The sequence below is a fragment of the Coregonus lavaretus genome (assembly GCF_964263955.1).
Source record: "Coregonus lavaretus genome assembly, chromosome: 11".
Classification (NCBI taxonomy): domain Eukaryota; kingdom Metazoa; phylum Chordata; class Actinopteri; order Salmoniformes; family Salmonidae; genus Coregonus; species Coregonus lavaretus.
This window is the reverse complement of record NC_139998.1, coordinates 19,503,935-19,516,377: the sequence shown is the minus strand read 5'-3', so window position 1 is coordinate 19,516,377 and position 12,443 is coordinate 19,503,935. Positions and strand designations below refer to the sequence as shown.

The 12,443-nt window shown below is 43.3% G+C and overlaps 1 protein-coding gene across 1 annotated transcript in view; it reads right to left on the bottom strand.

Moving 5' to 3' along the window:
* LOC311136733 (diphosphoinositol polyphosphate phosphohydrolase 3-beta-like) overlaps positions 1-12,443 on the bottom strand; it is a 30,322-nt gene that overhangs the window by 618 nt on the left and 17,261 nt on the right. The window contains exons 2-4 of the mRNA XM_084171001.1: positions 8,416-8,526; positions 5,655-5,699; positions 5,031-5,118 (exon numbers count right to left, since the gene is read on the bottom strand). Coding sequence (XP_084027127.1) covers positions 5,031-5,118; positions 5,655-5,699; positions 8,416-8,526 — 244 coding nt within the window. The remainder of the gene's footprint in view (positions 1-5,030; positions 5,119-5,654; positions 5,700-8,415; positions 8,527-12,443) is intronic.

Here is a 12,443-nt window from a genome sequence, read left to right as displayed (position 1 = left end):
CTGTATTAAAGGCCCAATGCAGCCGTTTTTAACACGATATCAAAACATTTCTGGGTAACAATTAAGTACCTTACTGTGATTTTTTTCAATCAAAATGGTCAAAAACGAACAAAAACTGTTTTTTTTTTCTTAGGGGGTAGATCAGCTTTAATATTGAAGATATATAACCCTACCACCCCTCCCCTATCTGGAGTAAACTAATGGACAACAACACTTTGGCTTCTACTTCCAGCTTATACATACTATATACATTTTACGAACACAGTATATTTTACAATAGTTATCTTTTGTTTGTTTTTAGTCCCATCCTTCAGCTAACCTCAACCCATCCCATGTATCTTTGAACACCATCCAGTTTTGATTTCTATTTGCCATATATTTTTCAACTGTGCATTTTCATAAAAGTTCTGAACCTATATGCATTTTACGGACACAGTATATTTTACATTACATATCTTGTTATTTTTAGTCCCACCCTTCAGCTCCACTCAACCCCTCCCATCTATCTCTGAACACCATCCAGTTTTGATTTCTATTTGCCATATATTTTTCAAATGTGCTGTGATGTTTCACAAAAGTTATGAACCTTTCTATTCTTATAGTTTCTACAGATTGTAAATTAAAGAAAATGTTTTGCTAAGAGTTATTATATTATTGATCGATTGACTATGACTTTTTAAATAACCCAGCAGTGCTATTTGCATAGTTAGCTTCAGGTAAGATGTTGCAATTCTTCAGCCATTCCTAACTAAACCAGTGACCAAAAACAAGCTACATATGAATAGTACCAAAACAAATGATCTAATGATTCTGTATCTTCACAGCAAAATCTGCAGAGCTGGGATGGTTGTATCCCCCATGTATACAGTGCATTCGGAAAGTATTTTCAAAATGTTGTTACGTTACAGCCTAAATAAAATAAAAAATCCTCATCAATCTACACACAATACTCCATAATGACGAAGCGAAAACAGGTTTTTAGAAATGTTTGCAAATGTATAAAAAAATAAATAATAATAATAATTTTACATAAGTATTCAGACCATTTGCTATGAGAAATTAAGCTCAGTTGCATCCTGTTTCCATTGATCATCCTTGAGATGTTTCTACAACTTGATTGGAGTCCACCTGTTGTAAATTCAACATGATTTGGAAAGGCACACACCTGTCTATATAAGGTCCCACAGTTGACAGTGCATGAGCAAAAACCAAGCTATGTCAGTAGAGCTCCGAGACAGGATTGTGTCGAGGCACAGATCTGGGGAAGGGTACCACCATTTTTTGTAGCATTGAAAGTCCCCAAGAACACAGTGGCCTCCATCATTCTTAAATGGAAGAAGTTTGGAACCACCAAGACTCTTCCTAGAAATGGCCGTCCGGCCAAACTGAGCAATCGGGGGAGAAGGGCCTTGGTCAGGGAGGTGACCAAGAACCCGATAATCACTCTGTCAGAGCTCCAAAGTTCCTCTGTGGAGATGGGAGAACCTTCCAGGACAACCATCTCTGCAGCACTCCACCAATCAGGCCTTTATGGTAGAGTGGCCAGACGGAAGCCACTCCTCATTAAAAAGGCACATGACAGCCCGCTTGGAGTTTACCAAAAGGCACCTAAAGGACTCACAGACCATGAGAAACAAGGTTCTCTGGTCTGATGAAACCAAGATTGAACTCTTTGGCTTAAATGCCAAGCGCCACGTCTGGAGGAAACCTGGCACCATCCCTACGTTGAAGCATGGGGGTGGCAGCATCAGCCAAGACAACGCAGGAGTGCCTTCGGGACAAGTCTCTGAATGTCCTTGAGTGGCCCAGCCAGAGCCCGGACTTGAACCCGATCGAACATCTCTGGAGAGACCTGAAAATAGCTGTGAAGCGACGCTCCCCATCCAACCTGACAGAGCTTGAGAGGATCTGCAGAGAAGAATTTGAGAAACTCCCCAAATACAGGTGTGCCAAACTTGTAGTGTCATACCCAAGAAGACTCAAGGCTGTAATCGCTGTCAAAGGTGCTTCAACAAAGTACTGAGTAAAGGGTCTTAATACTTATGTAAATAAATAAAAATATATACATTTGCAAAGATTTCTCAAACCTGTTTTTGCTTTGTCATTATGGGGTATTGTGTGTTGATTGATGAGGGGGGAAAAAACTATTTAATCCAATTTAGAATAAGGCTATAACGTAACAAAATGTGGAAAAAGTCAAGGGGTCTGAATACTTTCTGAATGCACTGTATGTGCTTCTTGTTGGACTTCCCAATACGAACATTCATTTGAAAACAGTGGCTAAACCGCTGTACTCCTTTACACATTTTCCCCACTCCTTCACACCAACCAGCTCTGAAAGAAATGTACAGCAACGCCGCTGAATGTTGAGAACTTGACCTATAGTAGGATTGGACATTTCTGTCATTCCTCCAGTGGTGTTTATGAAGCTGTCACATCTGCTTTTAACCAAAGCCTCTGTATAAAGAGTTCCCATAAAAACCAGTTAACCATCAGTTTACCTTATTTATACATCTCTTCAAAACCACTTTCTCCTGCCCTCCAATTTCTAGACATATATTATCATTCAAGTATTTTGCAAAAGGCCCTCCAAAGTGCCCTCTGACATTAAAATGGGATACTGAGGGGGATAAGTGGATGGAGGGGGGGGGGGGGGTATACACTGACCCCTCAGGTACTCCACAAGCACTAGCCCTGGAGGAGAAGGTGAGTGTAACTTGTAAGACCACAAATGTAGAGCCCGATTGGGCACAATCACAGGCCTTGTATGGCGCAAAAGAGGACAGAGGGAGGGGGCCACAGCACAGTGAGTGACGATGACTGGAAAACAACTGTGTACAGCAAATATGCATGGACCTTGTGAACAGGCCTGAATTCTATTTATGGGTGAAAGATTTTCACCATTTTTTTTAGACAGGCTACAAATGGTTCACGTTTTGAGTTACAGGGTCCCTTGTCAAGTGCTTTATTTGAAACACTGGGCAATTCCACGCCAGCGGGAGCAAATTTTTTGGATTTCAGATTGTTCTGCCAATTCTCACATAGAAACTTAATAGAGAGGAAGCATGTTTGACATACTTTTTACATTTATATCACAAACCATAAAAAAATAAAAATCATGATTAAAGTGGCCATTCTGGGCCCTTTTTAGACCTATACATGCCTTCTGAAAGATCTTATGATCAGTGAACCGTACATGATACAGACAACATATTGGTGTCATTATACTCCTCATAGTGTGCTCTAACATATGGAGTATGTCTAGATTCTGAAATACAACTTTTATTCAACATAACAAATATTAATATGAATATGAGCTTATTTTTAGACATATTGTTTGGAACATTATACTCTTCAAACACATCAAATTCCCACAATGATCTCTCTGGTATTTTTAATGATATGATCCATTTTATACATAGAAATTGACGTTACAGCTCATACCCATCACAGACCTCCTTTAGGATTGCATATTCAGCAAATCACCAGCAGAGGGAGTTACCTTTGAATCCATTTACCATTCACTGTGTTGGTGGTGCTCATTACGTTTATCAGAACTTCAGAATGAACAGAGCCCACTCTGGGAATTTGATGTACTTGTAGATTATATTTTTCCAAACAATGTCTTAAAATGAACAAAATCAAAAAGGGTAGTTTTGAGATATTCATATTAATATTTTAAATGTGAAAAAAAAAAAAAATCAGAATCTAGACATACTCCATATGTTAGAGCACACTATAAGGAGTATAATGACACCAATATTTTGTCTGTATCATGTCCCGTTGGTGTGGAATCGCCCCACTGGCTACTGCATCCTAAACAAATTATGGTGATCGTTTTTGGGATGTAGTCCATTACTTAACAATTACAGTGCTGTATAGAATGTGTCTAGTTAGTGTGGTGTTTTCTGCTGTACAATATTTACTTGACAGTAATTTGCACAGATACCACATAGTTACAGAACATGGAAAATGTCTTCATGTAAATATTACACATATACAATAAATATACAAGTAACTTATTCAAAACACAATTCGGCCAGTTTCATCTCATTATAATTTGATAAACAATTTTATTTACCTCATATAGATATACAAACTAAGTGTCAAAACATAAGTGGACATTAAATACTGTATTTTCAAACCATTCTTCAAATGTTATTTTGAATTCCAGCTAGACGCTAACATTACTGAAGTTCAACAGGTGTTTGACAACTATTACTGTAGACATGTACAGACATGGACGTGTCCCTCTGGGCCAGTATCCTAAGTGACAACAGAGACCCTCTGTCAGTCTGTCTGTCTAAATTCCTCTCTCAGGTTTTACAAGAGGTCTCCTGCCAACTGAACTGAAGTCAGCCTCTATATGAAGGTGCCCTATCGTCGTAACATGAAAGTGTTCAATTTCTTTAACCTATTAACCTTGTACCTATTTAATAAATCCATTGCAATTTGACTAATCTAAAGAATTCATTTTTAGATACAACATGAGTACTATGCATAAACCCCTCCAAAGAGCAACTCCAACTTACACACTCCAAGCAGTATTCGTGCGTTCGCCTTTTAATGATATTAATTACCTACTGGAATTGACTTTAAAGCACTCTATCAATAGAATTAGCAAATATTATCTATGATGATTTTCGGTAAGTACCCAGGAGGCAAACTAACAGTCCTCAAACCTAATTTCACGGCCCTGACTGCTTAGGAGATCAAAACCCTTTTGTTTCGTGAGGCACAAGTGTGTTTGTGTGTTGCAATGTTTTGATGTCAACATCACAGACTGGGAGAGAGAAAGGGCCAGGGTCCTGGGTGTGAGAGAAACAGGGGTGCGGGGGTGAAGAAAGTTGTAGTGTTGTAGGTGTAGTAAGAAAATATTGTTTGTCTAAATTTCTCAAAAAAAGTTCCCCGTTTCCCACCAATTGTGTCGGAGAGGAAAGGCTTAGACGAAAGACGTGCATAAAGGTCTAAAGAGATGTGGGAAAATAACCAGATCCCTAACCAGATGTCTTCATACAGTAGAAGCTTACCGATGTTGACAGAATCCTCCCAGTCCTCCAAGGTCTCTGTCACAGTCAGGACATAGACGTACGTCCTGTGTTTCCTGTCCTGGTTGTGCTACAGGACAGACAAACAGACAGACTGCTTCAAATCATAATAATACCCTTTCACTCCTGTAAGTGTTTCTGTATTGCATGCAGGGCTTTTAAGTGTTGTGTGGAATTCAAACTTTTTCAGCGGGGACCCCATTGTTTTGCCAGAATTCCTGGCAACCCCACTCCAGCCCAAATCTAATGACACAACCCAAAAATCGGTACATTTCGATTTTTGCATCAACAAATAACCTTTGATTCATTACATTTTTCTCTCTCTTATTAAAAAGAACCAAAATACATTTACTCAATAAAATAAATGTACTCAATAATCTGTACTCTTTTTGTCTTTTGACCCCCCCAAATTGAAAAATTATTATGTGGCGACCCCACTACACTTACCCCACGGGGTCGCAACCCCGACTTTGAATACCACTGGTGTAAGGTTAAGGAATTGGGCTTAATAATAATGTTGCAATGTTTTGATATGATGTGATAATGCATTATGATATACAGTGCTATGCTACAGTGTGCTATGACATGATGGTTTGTGAGGCTTACCTCGAAAACCCCCAGTAACCTGCCAAGCTTTCCCTTTACACCAGCCTGGACAGTGACACAGACATCCAAATAACAACAAAGGACAGTCAGCTAGTGTATAAACACCAGTATAACACCAATACATTCCCACATCCTACATTATCCATAAGACAGAATCACTTTTAAAAGTTACGTTACAGCTGATATGGACTATCATGTAGTGCACAGAGAGCTGTACTATACTGTTAAATGACCCTCAGCAGGACAATTCATTTCAGAAAACCGAATCAAATTCTACTAAATGTAAGTGTAGTATATGGGGAGCTGAGAAACTCCCTCCTCAGCCTGAAGTGTCCCCACTTGCGCTGCCGAATAGCTAGTTTTTCGGTGGCATGACTGGGTAAGACCTTTTAGGAGATGTTCACGTGCTTACGAGGCTGAGGTCCTGAGTTCAAGTCTCGGTATGAGCTGAATCAGGGGGAAGCGGTACTCGCTAAGCAAGCAGTGTGACGTCCCTTAAAATGGTGCCCTGACCCATATTTGTAGTTGCGCTCAGCTCAACGCTGGGGTCGCTGTGGAGTGAGTTTCGGGGGTGAATGTAGCAGATGGGGGGGGATCTGTGAAACTCACTCCACAGCCTGAAGTGTCCCCACTTCTGCTACAGAATAGCTAGCTTTTCTGTGGTGTCGACTGGGTAAGACGCTTCAGGAGGGCGGTCACGTGTGTTTGCGAGGCAGATATCCTGGGTTCGAGCCTCGGTAAGAGCTGAATCAGGGGAAAGTGGTACTCACTAAGCAAGCAGTGTGACGTCCTTTACAAAAACAAATACATGTCTTTAGGATAAATTACTCTATCACAGATTATAACAACTAAAAAAGAATACATATACCATGATATTCACAAGCAAGGAATGTGCTTGTTTGGTAAGGCACATATGTTTTTCCCCAACCAATGATGACAGGTTTGACAGTAACCTACCCTCACCCCCTGCAAAAGCCGGAAGGGAACATTGACTGACTGTGGGATATTTTCATGCCGAGACGGAATTCCGGCAGAACAACGTGACTAGCCAAAGGGAAGCGTGTCTCTGCTCCCATATAACTCAGTCTCAGCATCGCCCATGAAGAGGACTGCATGTTAACTCTCTGTTCTGGTTTTGGCCCATCTCAAGAGAGAATCCCCAGGAGGACCTATGCCATCCTAGCATGCCACATAGACTGACGCACACAGCAGTTTGGTCCGGAAAATAACAACACGTCCAAGAACACAGGCTAATGATCATAGCCATAATGTTAGCCTGGTTCCAGATCTGTTGGTGCTGTCTTTCCAACTCCATTGCTGTCATTGTCAATCGTCACGCCAAACAGAGATGTAGTAGAGGGTAGACGCACGTAAACGGCATTTAGGATTTTATTTTATTTTGCACAAGCGTTTACCCACCTTTTGCAGAAAGATTAATTGAAAGTATAGAGAGCTTTACTTTACTCACCGCAAACAGCGATCAGCGTTTACCCACTTTTTTTTTTAGCACAACATCACTGATGCCAAACAGTGACACGTTAGTGAGGGAGTTGGCAAGACAACACAAACAGATTGGTGACCAGGCTAATATAAAGGCCTAATGTCACACAAAACATTTGTGAAAGAAAGCGATTAAATGAAATGGCTGATAACAAACATTATGGAGGTGGGTGACATTTAGCCATGGAGCAAGTTCAAAACTCATTATACTGTCCATGAGAATATCATACGGTCCACTAAGATATAACGGATTGTGATGTATGCATGAGAAAAAATATTAAAAGATTCTTGTGACCCGGCCGCTGACTGTTTTGGGAGACTGGCAACAACTGGCAGCAATTCAGGACTGGAGCCCATTGCTCTGGTCACATGATCCTGGGGAAGAGCCATAATTCAGGTTTAGGTTCCTGCACCCCTCCCGGGTCCCACTGGCTGGGGGCTGGCTGGGGCCAGGTTACCAGGACCACAGGCTCATATGACACAGGCCTCTACCAGCACACTTCAGCTCTATGATAGGATAATTCCAATATGTTTTGGGGGGATTGTAAAATATTTTTGTAATGTAATAAAACTAAGTAAACTGCCCATTGTTGAAATACAAAGATAATACTTGAGGGTAAAAAACTAATCCACATTTTTGACAAACATGGGCTCAACAGGGTTCAATGTCTTACATTTGAACTTGTTATCGTATATATATATATTTAGCCACCAAGTGGGTATACATGATAAAACAGAATTATGTTATAATCATAAGATCTAAAAAATTTGACACTCAAGCGCAAATTAAACCTCCATTAAACTTCCATTATGACTTTCTTTGGAGTGGATGTGTTGAATTTTACAGAAGAGTGGATGGACAATTTGAGTTATTAGCCTCCAACAGCCTGTGTTGCTGTGGAACTCATTTAACTCTATTCAGGGTCATGTCTCTCTCAGGACGAGGAGGACGTGGGTAAATGGACACTGTCTCTAAATGTCACCGCTCCATTCCTCACAGCTGTCAACACATGACTCCCTGGGGCAGAGCATGGCAGAACACACACAGAGTCCGTGAACAAGTACTGTCACTCTTTTCACTTAACCACTTAACCATTAGCTCAACTGGCTGTCTGTGCAGTGTATACCATCCTCAATCTAGAACATTTAGAACCGAGGTCTCCCCTTCAAGTGCTACTCATTTATCTAGGAAACTGTTCCTCTAACTTGGTGCATTGCAGATAGATGATTAGGATAACAAAATGTATATGGGTGGGCTCACCTCTTCATACACCTCTCTGACTGCAGCTCCACACGGCTCCTCCTCAGGCTCCATCCCTCCTCCTGGGACGATCCACTGGTCTGGGTGCCGACTGCTGCTCACCAGCAACACCTGCAAAGGCCAAAGACTATTTGATGATACTCAAATAGTAGGCCACATCTGGCCCACAAGCCTCTAGTTTCTGGCCAGTGGGAGTTACCTAACTACACTACCTCAAAGTCCAACAAAGGTGCATGAATTGAGGGATAAACTGGATGTGTGGGAGTCTAAACCTATACCTTACTAGCTCTGACTTTGCTGATGGCTACTTTGAGAAATGTTTTACTTACTATGACTGTGATATGTGGTTGTCCCACCTAGCTATCTTAAGATGAATGCACTAACTGTAAGTCGCTCTGGATGAGAGCATCTGCTAAAGAACTAAAATGTAAAAAATGTAGAATGATTTTCATTTGAGGAAAACAATGGATATAAAATGCATCTTTATATCATATATTAACCAACACATTGATCAGCAGTACAGCCTTCATCTGGGTATCTGACCATTGACATATACAGTTTGTCGTATAGTATATCTGACACCAGAAGCAGTACCTTCCAGGGTGAGGGGGGTCCATGATGGGCAAAGCTGCCAGCGGAAGAAACCCCAGTTCAGCTCTGTGCCAATCACATGCCCACCCATGCCCAGGTCTATAACCATGGCATTTAACAACAGGTGGCTTAGAGTCAGATGGCAGCAGGGTACAGGTAAGGGGATCTACCCACAGTGTCTGGATCCCACATTAATATATTTTTGAGAAATTAAGACATACAGTGCATTCGGAAAGTTTTCAGACCCCTTGACTTTTTCCACATTTTGTTACGTTACTGCCATATTCAAAAACAAAATATCATCAATCTACACACAATACCCCGTAATGACAAAGCAAAAACAGGTTTTTAGAAATGTTTGCAAATGTATTAAAAATAAAAAACAGAAATACGTTATTTACATAAGTATTCAGACCCTTTGCTATGAGACTCGAAATTGAGCTCAAGTGCATCCTGTTTCCATTGATCATCCTTGAGCTGTTTCTGATGATTTGGAAAGGCACCACCTGTCTATATAAGGTCCCACAATTGACAGTGCATGTCAGAGCAAAAACCAAGCCATGAGCCATGGCATCTTTTCACTCCCTCCTCTCTACATATTCTTCCTCTGTTTCTGCTGCTAAAGTCACTTTCTACCACTCTAAATTCCAAGCATCTGCCTCTAACCCTAGGAAGCTCTTTGCCACCTTCTCCTCCCTGCTGAATCCCCCCCCCCCCTCCTCCTCCCTCTCTGTGGATGACTTCGTCAACCATTTTGTAAAGAAGGTTGACGACATCCGATCCTCGTTTGTTAAGTCAAATGACACTGCTGGTCCTGCTCACACTGCCCTACCCTATGCTTTGACTTCTTTCTCCCCTCTCTCTCCAGATGAAATCTTGCGACTTGTGACGGCCGGCCGCCCAACAACCTGCCAGCTTGACCCTATCCCCTCCTCTCTTCTCCAGACCATCTCCAGTGACCTTCTCCCTTACCTCACCTCGCTCATCAACTCATCCTTGACCGCTGGCTATGTCCCTTCCGTCTTCAAGAGAGCGAGAGTTGCACCCCTTCTCAAAAAACCTACACTCGATCCCTCTGATGTCAACAACTACAGACCAGTATCCCTTCTTTCTTTTCTCTCCAAAACTCTTGAGCGTGCCGTCTTTAGCCAACTCTCTTGCTATCTCTCTCAGAATGACCTTCTTGATCCAAAACAGGCAGGTTTCGAGACTGGTCATTCAACTGAGACTGCTCTTCTCTGTGTCACGGAGGCTCTCCGCACTGCTAAAGCTAACTCTCTCTCCTCTGCTCTTGTCCTTCTAGACCTGTCTGCTGCCTTTGATACTGTGAACCATCAGATCCTCCTCTCCACCCTCTCCGAGTTGGGCATCTCCGGCGCGGCTCACTCTTGGATTGCGTCCTACCTGACCGGTCGCCGCTCCTACCAAGTGGCGTGGCGAGAATCTGTCTCCGCACCACGTGCTCTCACCACTCGTGTCCCCCAGGGCTCAGTTCTAGGCCCTCTCCTATTCTCGCTATACACCAAGTCACTTGGCTCTGTCATATCCTCACATGGCCTCTCCTATCATTGCTACGCAGACGACACACAACTAATCTTCTCCTTTCCCCCTTCTGATAACCAGGTGGCGAATCGCATCTCTGCATGTCTGGCAGACATATCAGTGTGGATGACGGATCACCACCTCAAGCTGAACCTCGGCAAGACGGAGCTGCTCTTCCTCCCGGGGAAGGACTGCCCGTTCCATGATCTCGCCATCACGGTTGACAACTCCGTTGTGTCCTCCTCCCAGAGTGCGAAGAGCCTTGGCGTGACCCTGGACAACACCCTGTCGTTCTCCGCTAACATCAAGGCGGTGACCCGATCCTGTAGGTTCATGCTCTACAACATTCGGAGAGTACGACCCTGCCTTACACAGGAAGCGGCACAGGTCCTAATCCAGGCACTTGTCATCTCCCGTCTGGATTACTGCAACTCGCTGTTGGCTGGGCTCCCTGCCTGTGCCATTAAACCCCTACAACTCATCCAGAATGCCGCAGCACGTCTGGTGTTCAACCTTCCCAAGTTCTCTCACGTTACCCCGCTCCTCCGCACACTCCACTGGCTTCCAGTTGAAGCTCGCATCTGCTACAAGACCATGGTGCTTGCCTACAGAGCTGTGAGGGGAACGGCACCTCCGTACCTTCAGGCTCTGATCAGTCCCTACACCCAAACGAGGGCATTGCGTTCATCCACCTCTGGCCTGCTGGCCCCCCTACCTCTGCGGAAGCACAGTTCCCGCTCAGCCCAGTCAAAACTGTTCGCTGCTCTGGCACCCCAATGGTGGAACAAGCTCCCTCACGACGCCAGGACAGCGGAGTCACTCACCACCTTCCGGAGACACTTGAAACCCCACCTCTTTAAGGAATACCTGGGATAGGATAAAGTAATCCTTCTACCCCCCCTTACCCCACCCCAAAGAAAGAAGAAGAAAAAAACATATTGTAAAGTGGTTATCCCACTAGCTATTAGGTGAATGCACCAATTTGTAAGTCGCTCTGGATAAGAGCGTCTGCTAAATGACGTAAATGTAAATGTAATGAGGTCGAAGGAATTGTCCGTAGATCTCAGAGACAGGATTGTGTCGAGGCATATATCTGGGGAAGGGTACCAAATAAATTCTGCAGCATTGAAGGTCCCCAAGAACACAGTGGCATCCATCATTCTTAAATGGAAGAAGTTTGGAACAACCAAGACTCTTCCTAGAGCTGGCCGCCTGGCCAAACTGAGCAATCGGGGGAGAAGGAGGGGGAGCAAGAACCCGATGGTCACTCTGACAGAACTTCTGAGTTCCTCTGTGGAGATGGGAGAAACTTCCAGAAGGACAACCATCTCTGCAGCACTCCACCATTCAGGCCTTTATGGTAGGGTGGCCAGACGGAAGCCACTCCTCAGTAAAAGGCACATGACAGCCCGCTTGGAGTTTGCCAAAAGGCACCTAAAGACTCTCAGACCATGAGAAACAAGATTCTCTGGTCTGATGAAACCAAGATTGAACTCTTTGGCCTGAATGCCAAGCGTCACATCTGGAGGAAACCTCGCACCATCCCTACGGTGAAGCATGATGGTGGCAGCATCATGCTGTTGGGATGTTTTTCAGCGGCAGGGACTGGGAGACTATTCAGGATCGAGGGAAATATGAACGGAGCAAAGTACAGAGAGATCCTTGATGAAAACCTGCTCCAGAGCGCTCAGGACCTCAGACTGGGGCGAAGGTTCACCTTCCAACAGGACAACGACCTTAAGTACACAGCCAAACAAATGGAAAATGGGTCTTAGAAAACATCTACCAGAAAAATTCTGAGTATACAAAACATTAAGGACACCTGCTCTTTCCATGACATAGACTGACCAGGTGACTGCAGGTGAAAGCTATGATCCCTTATAGATGTCACTTTT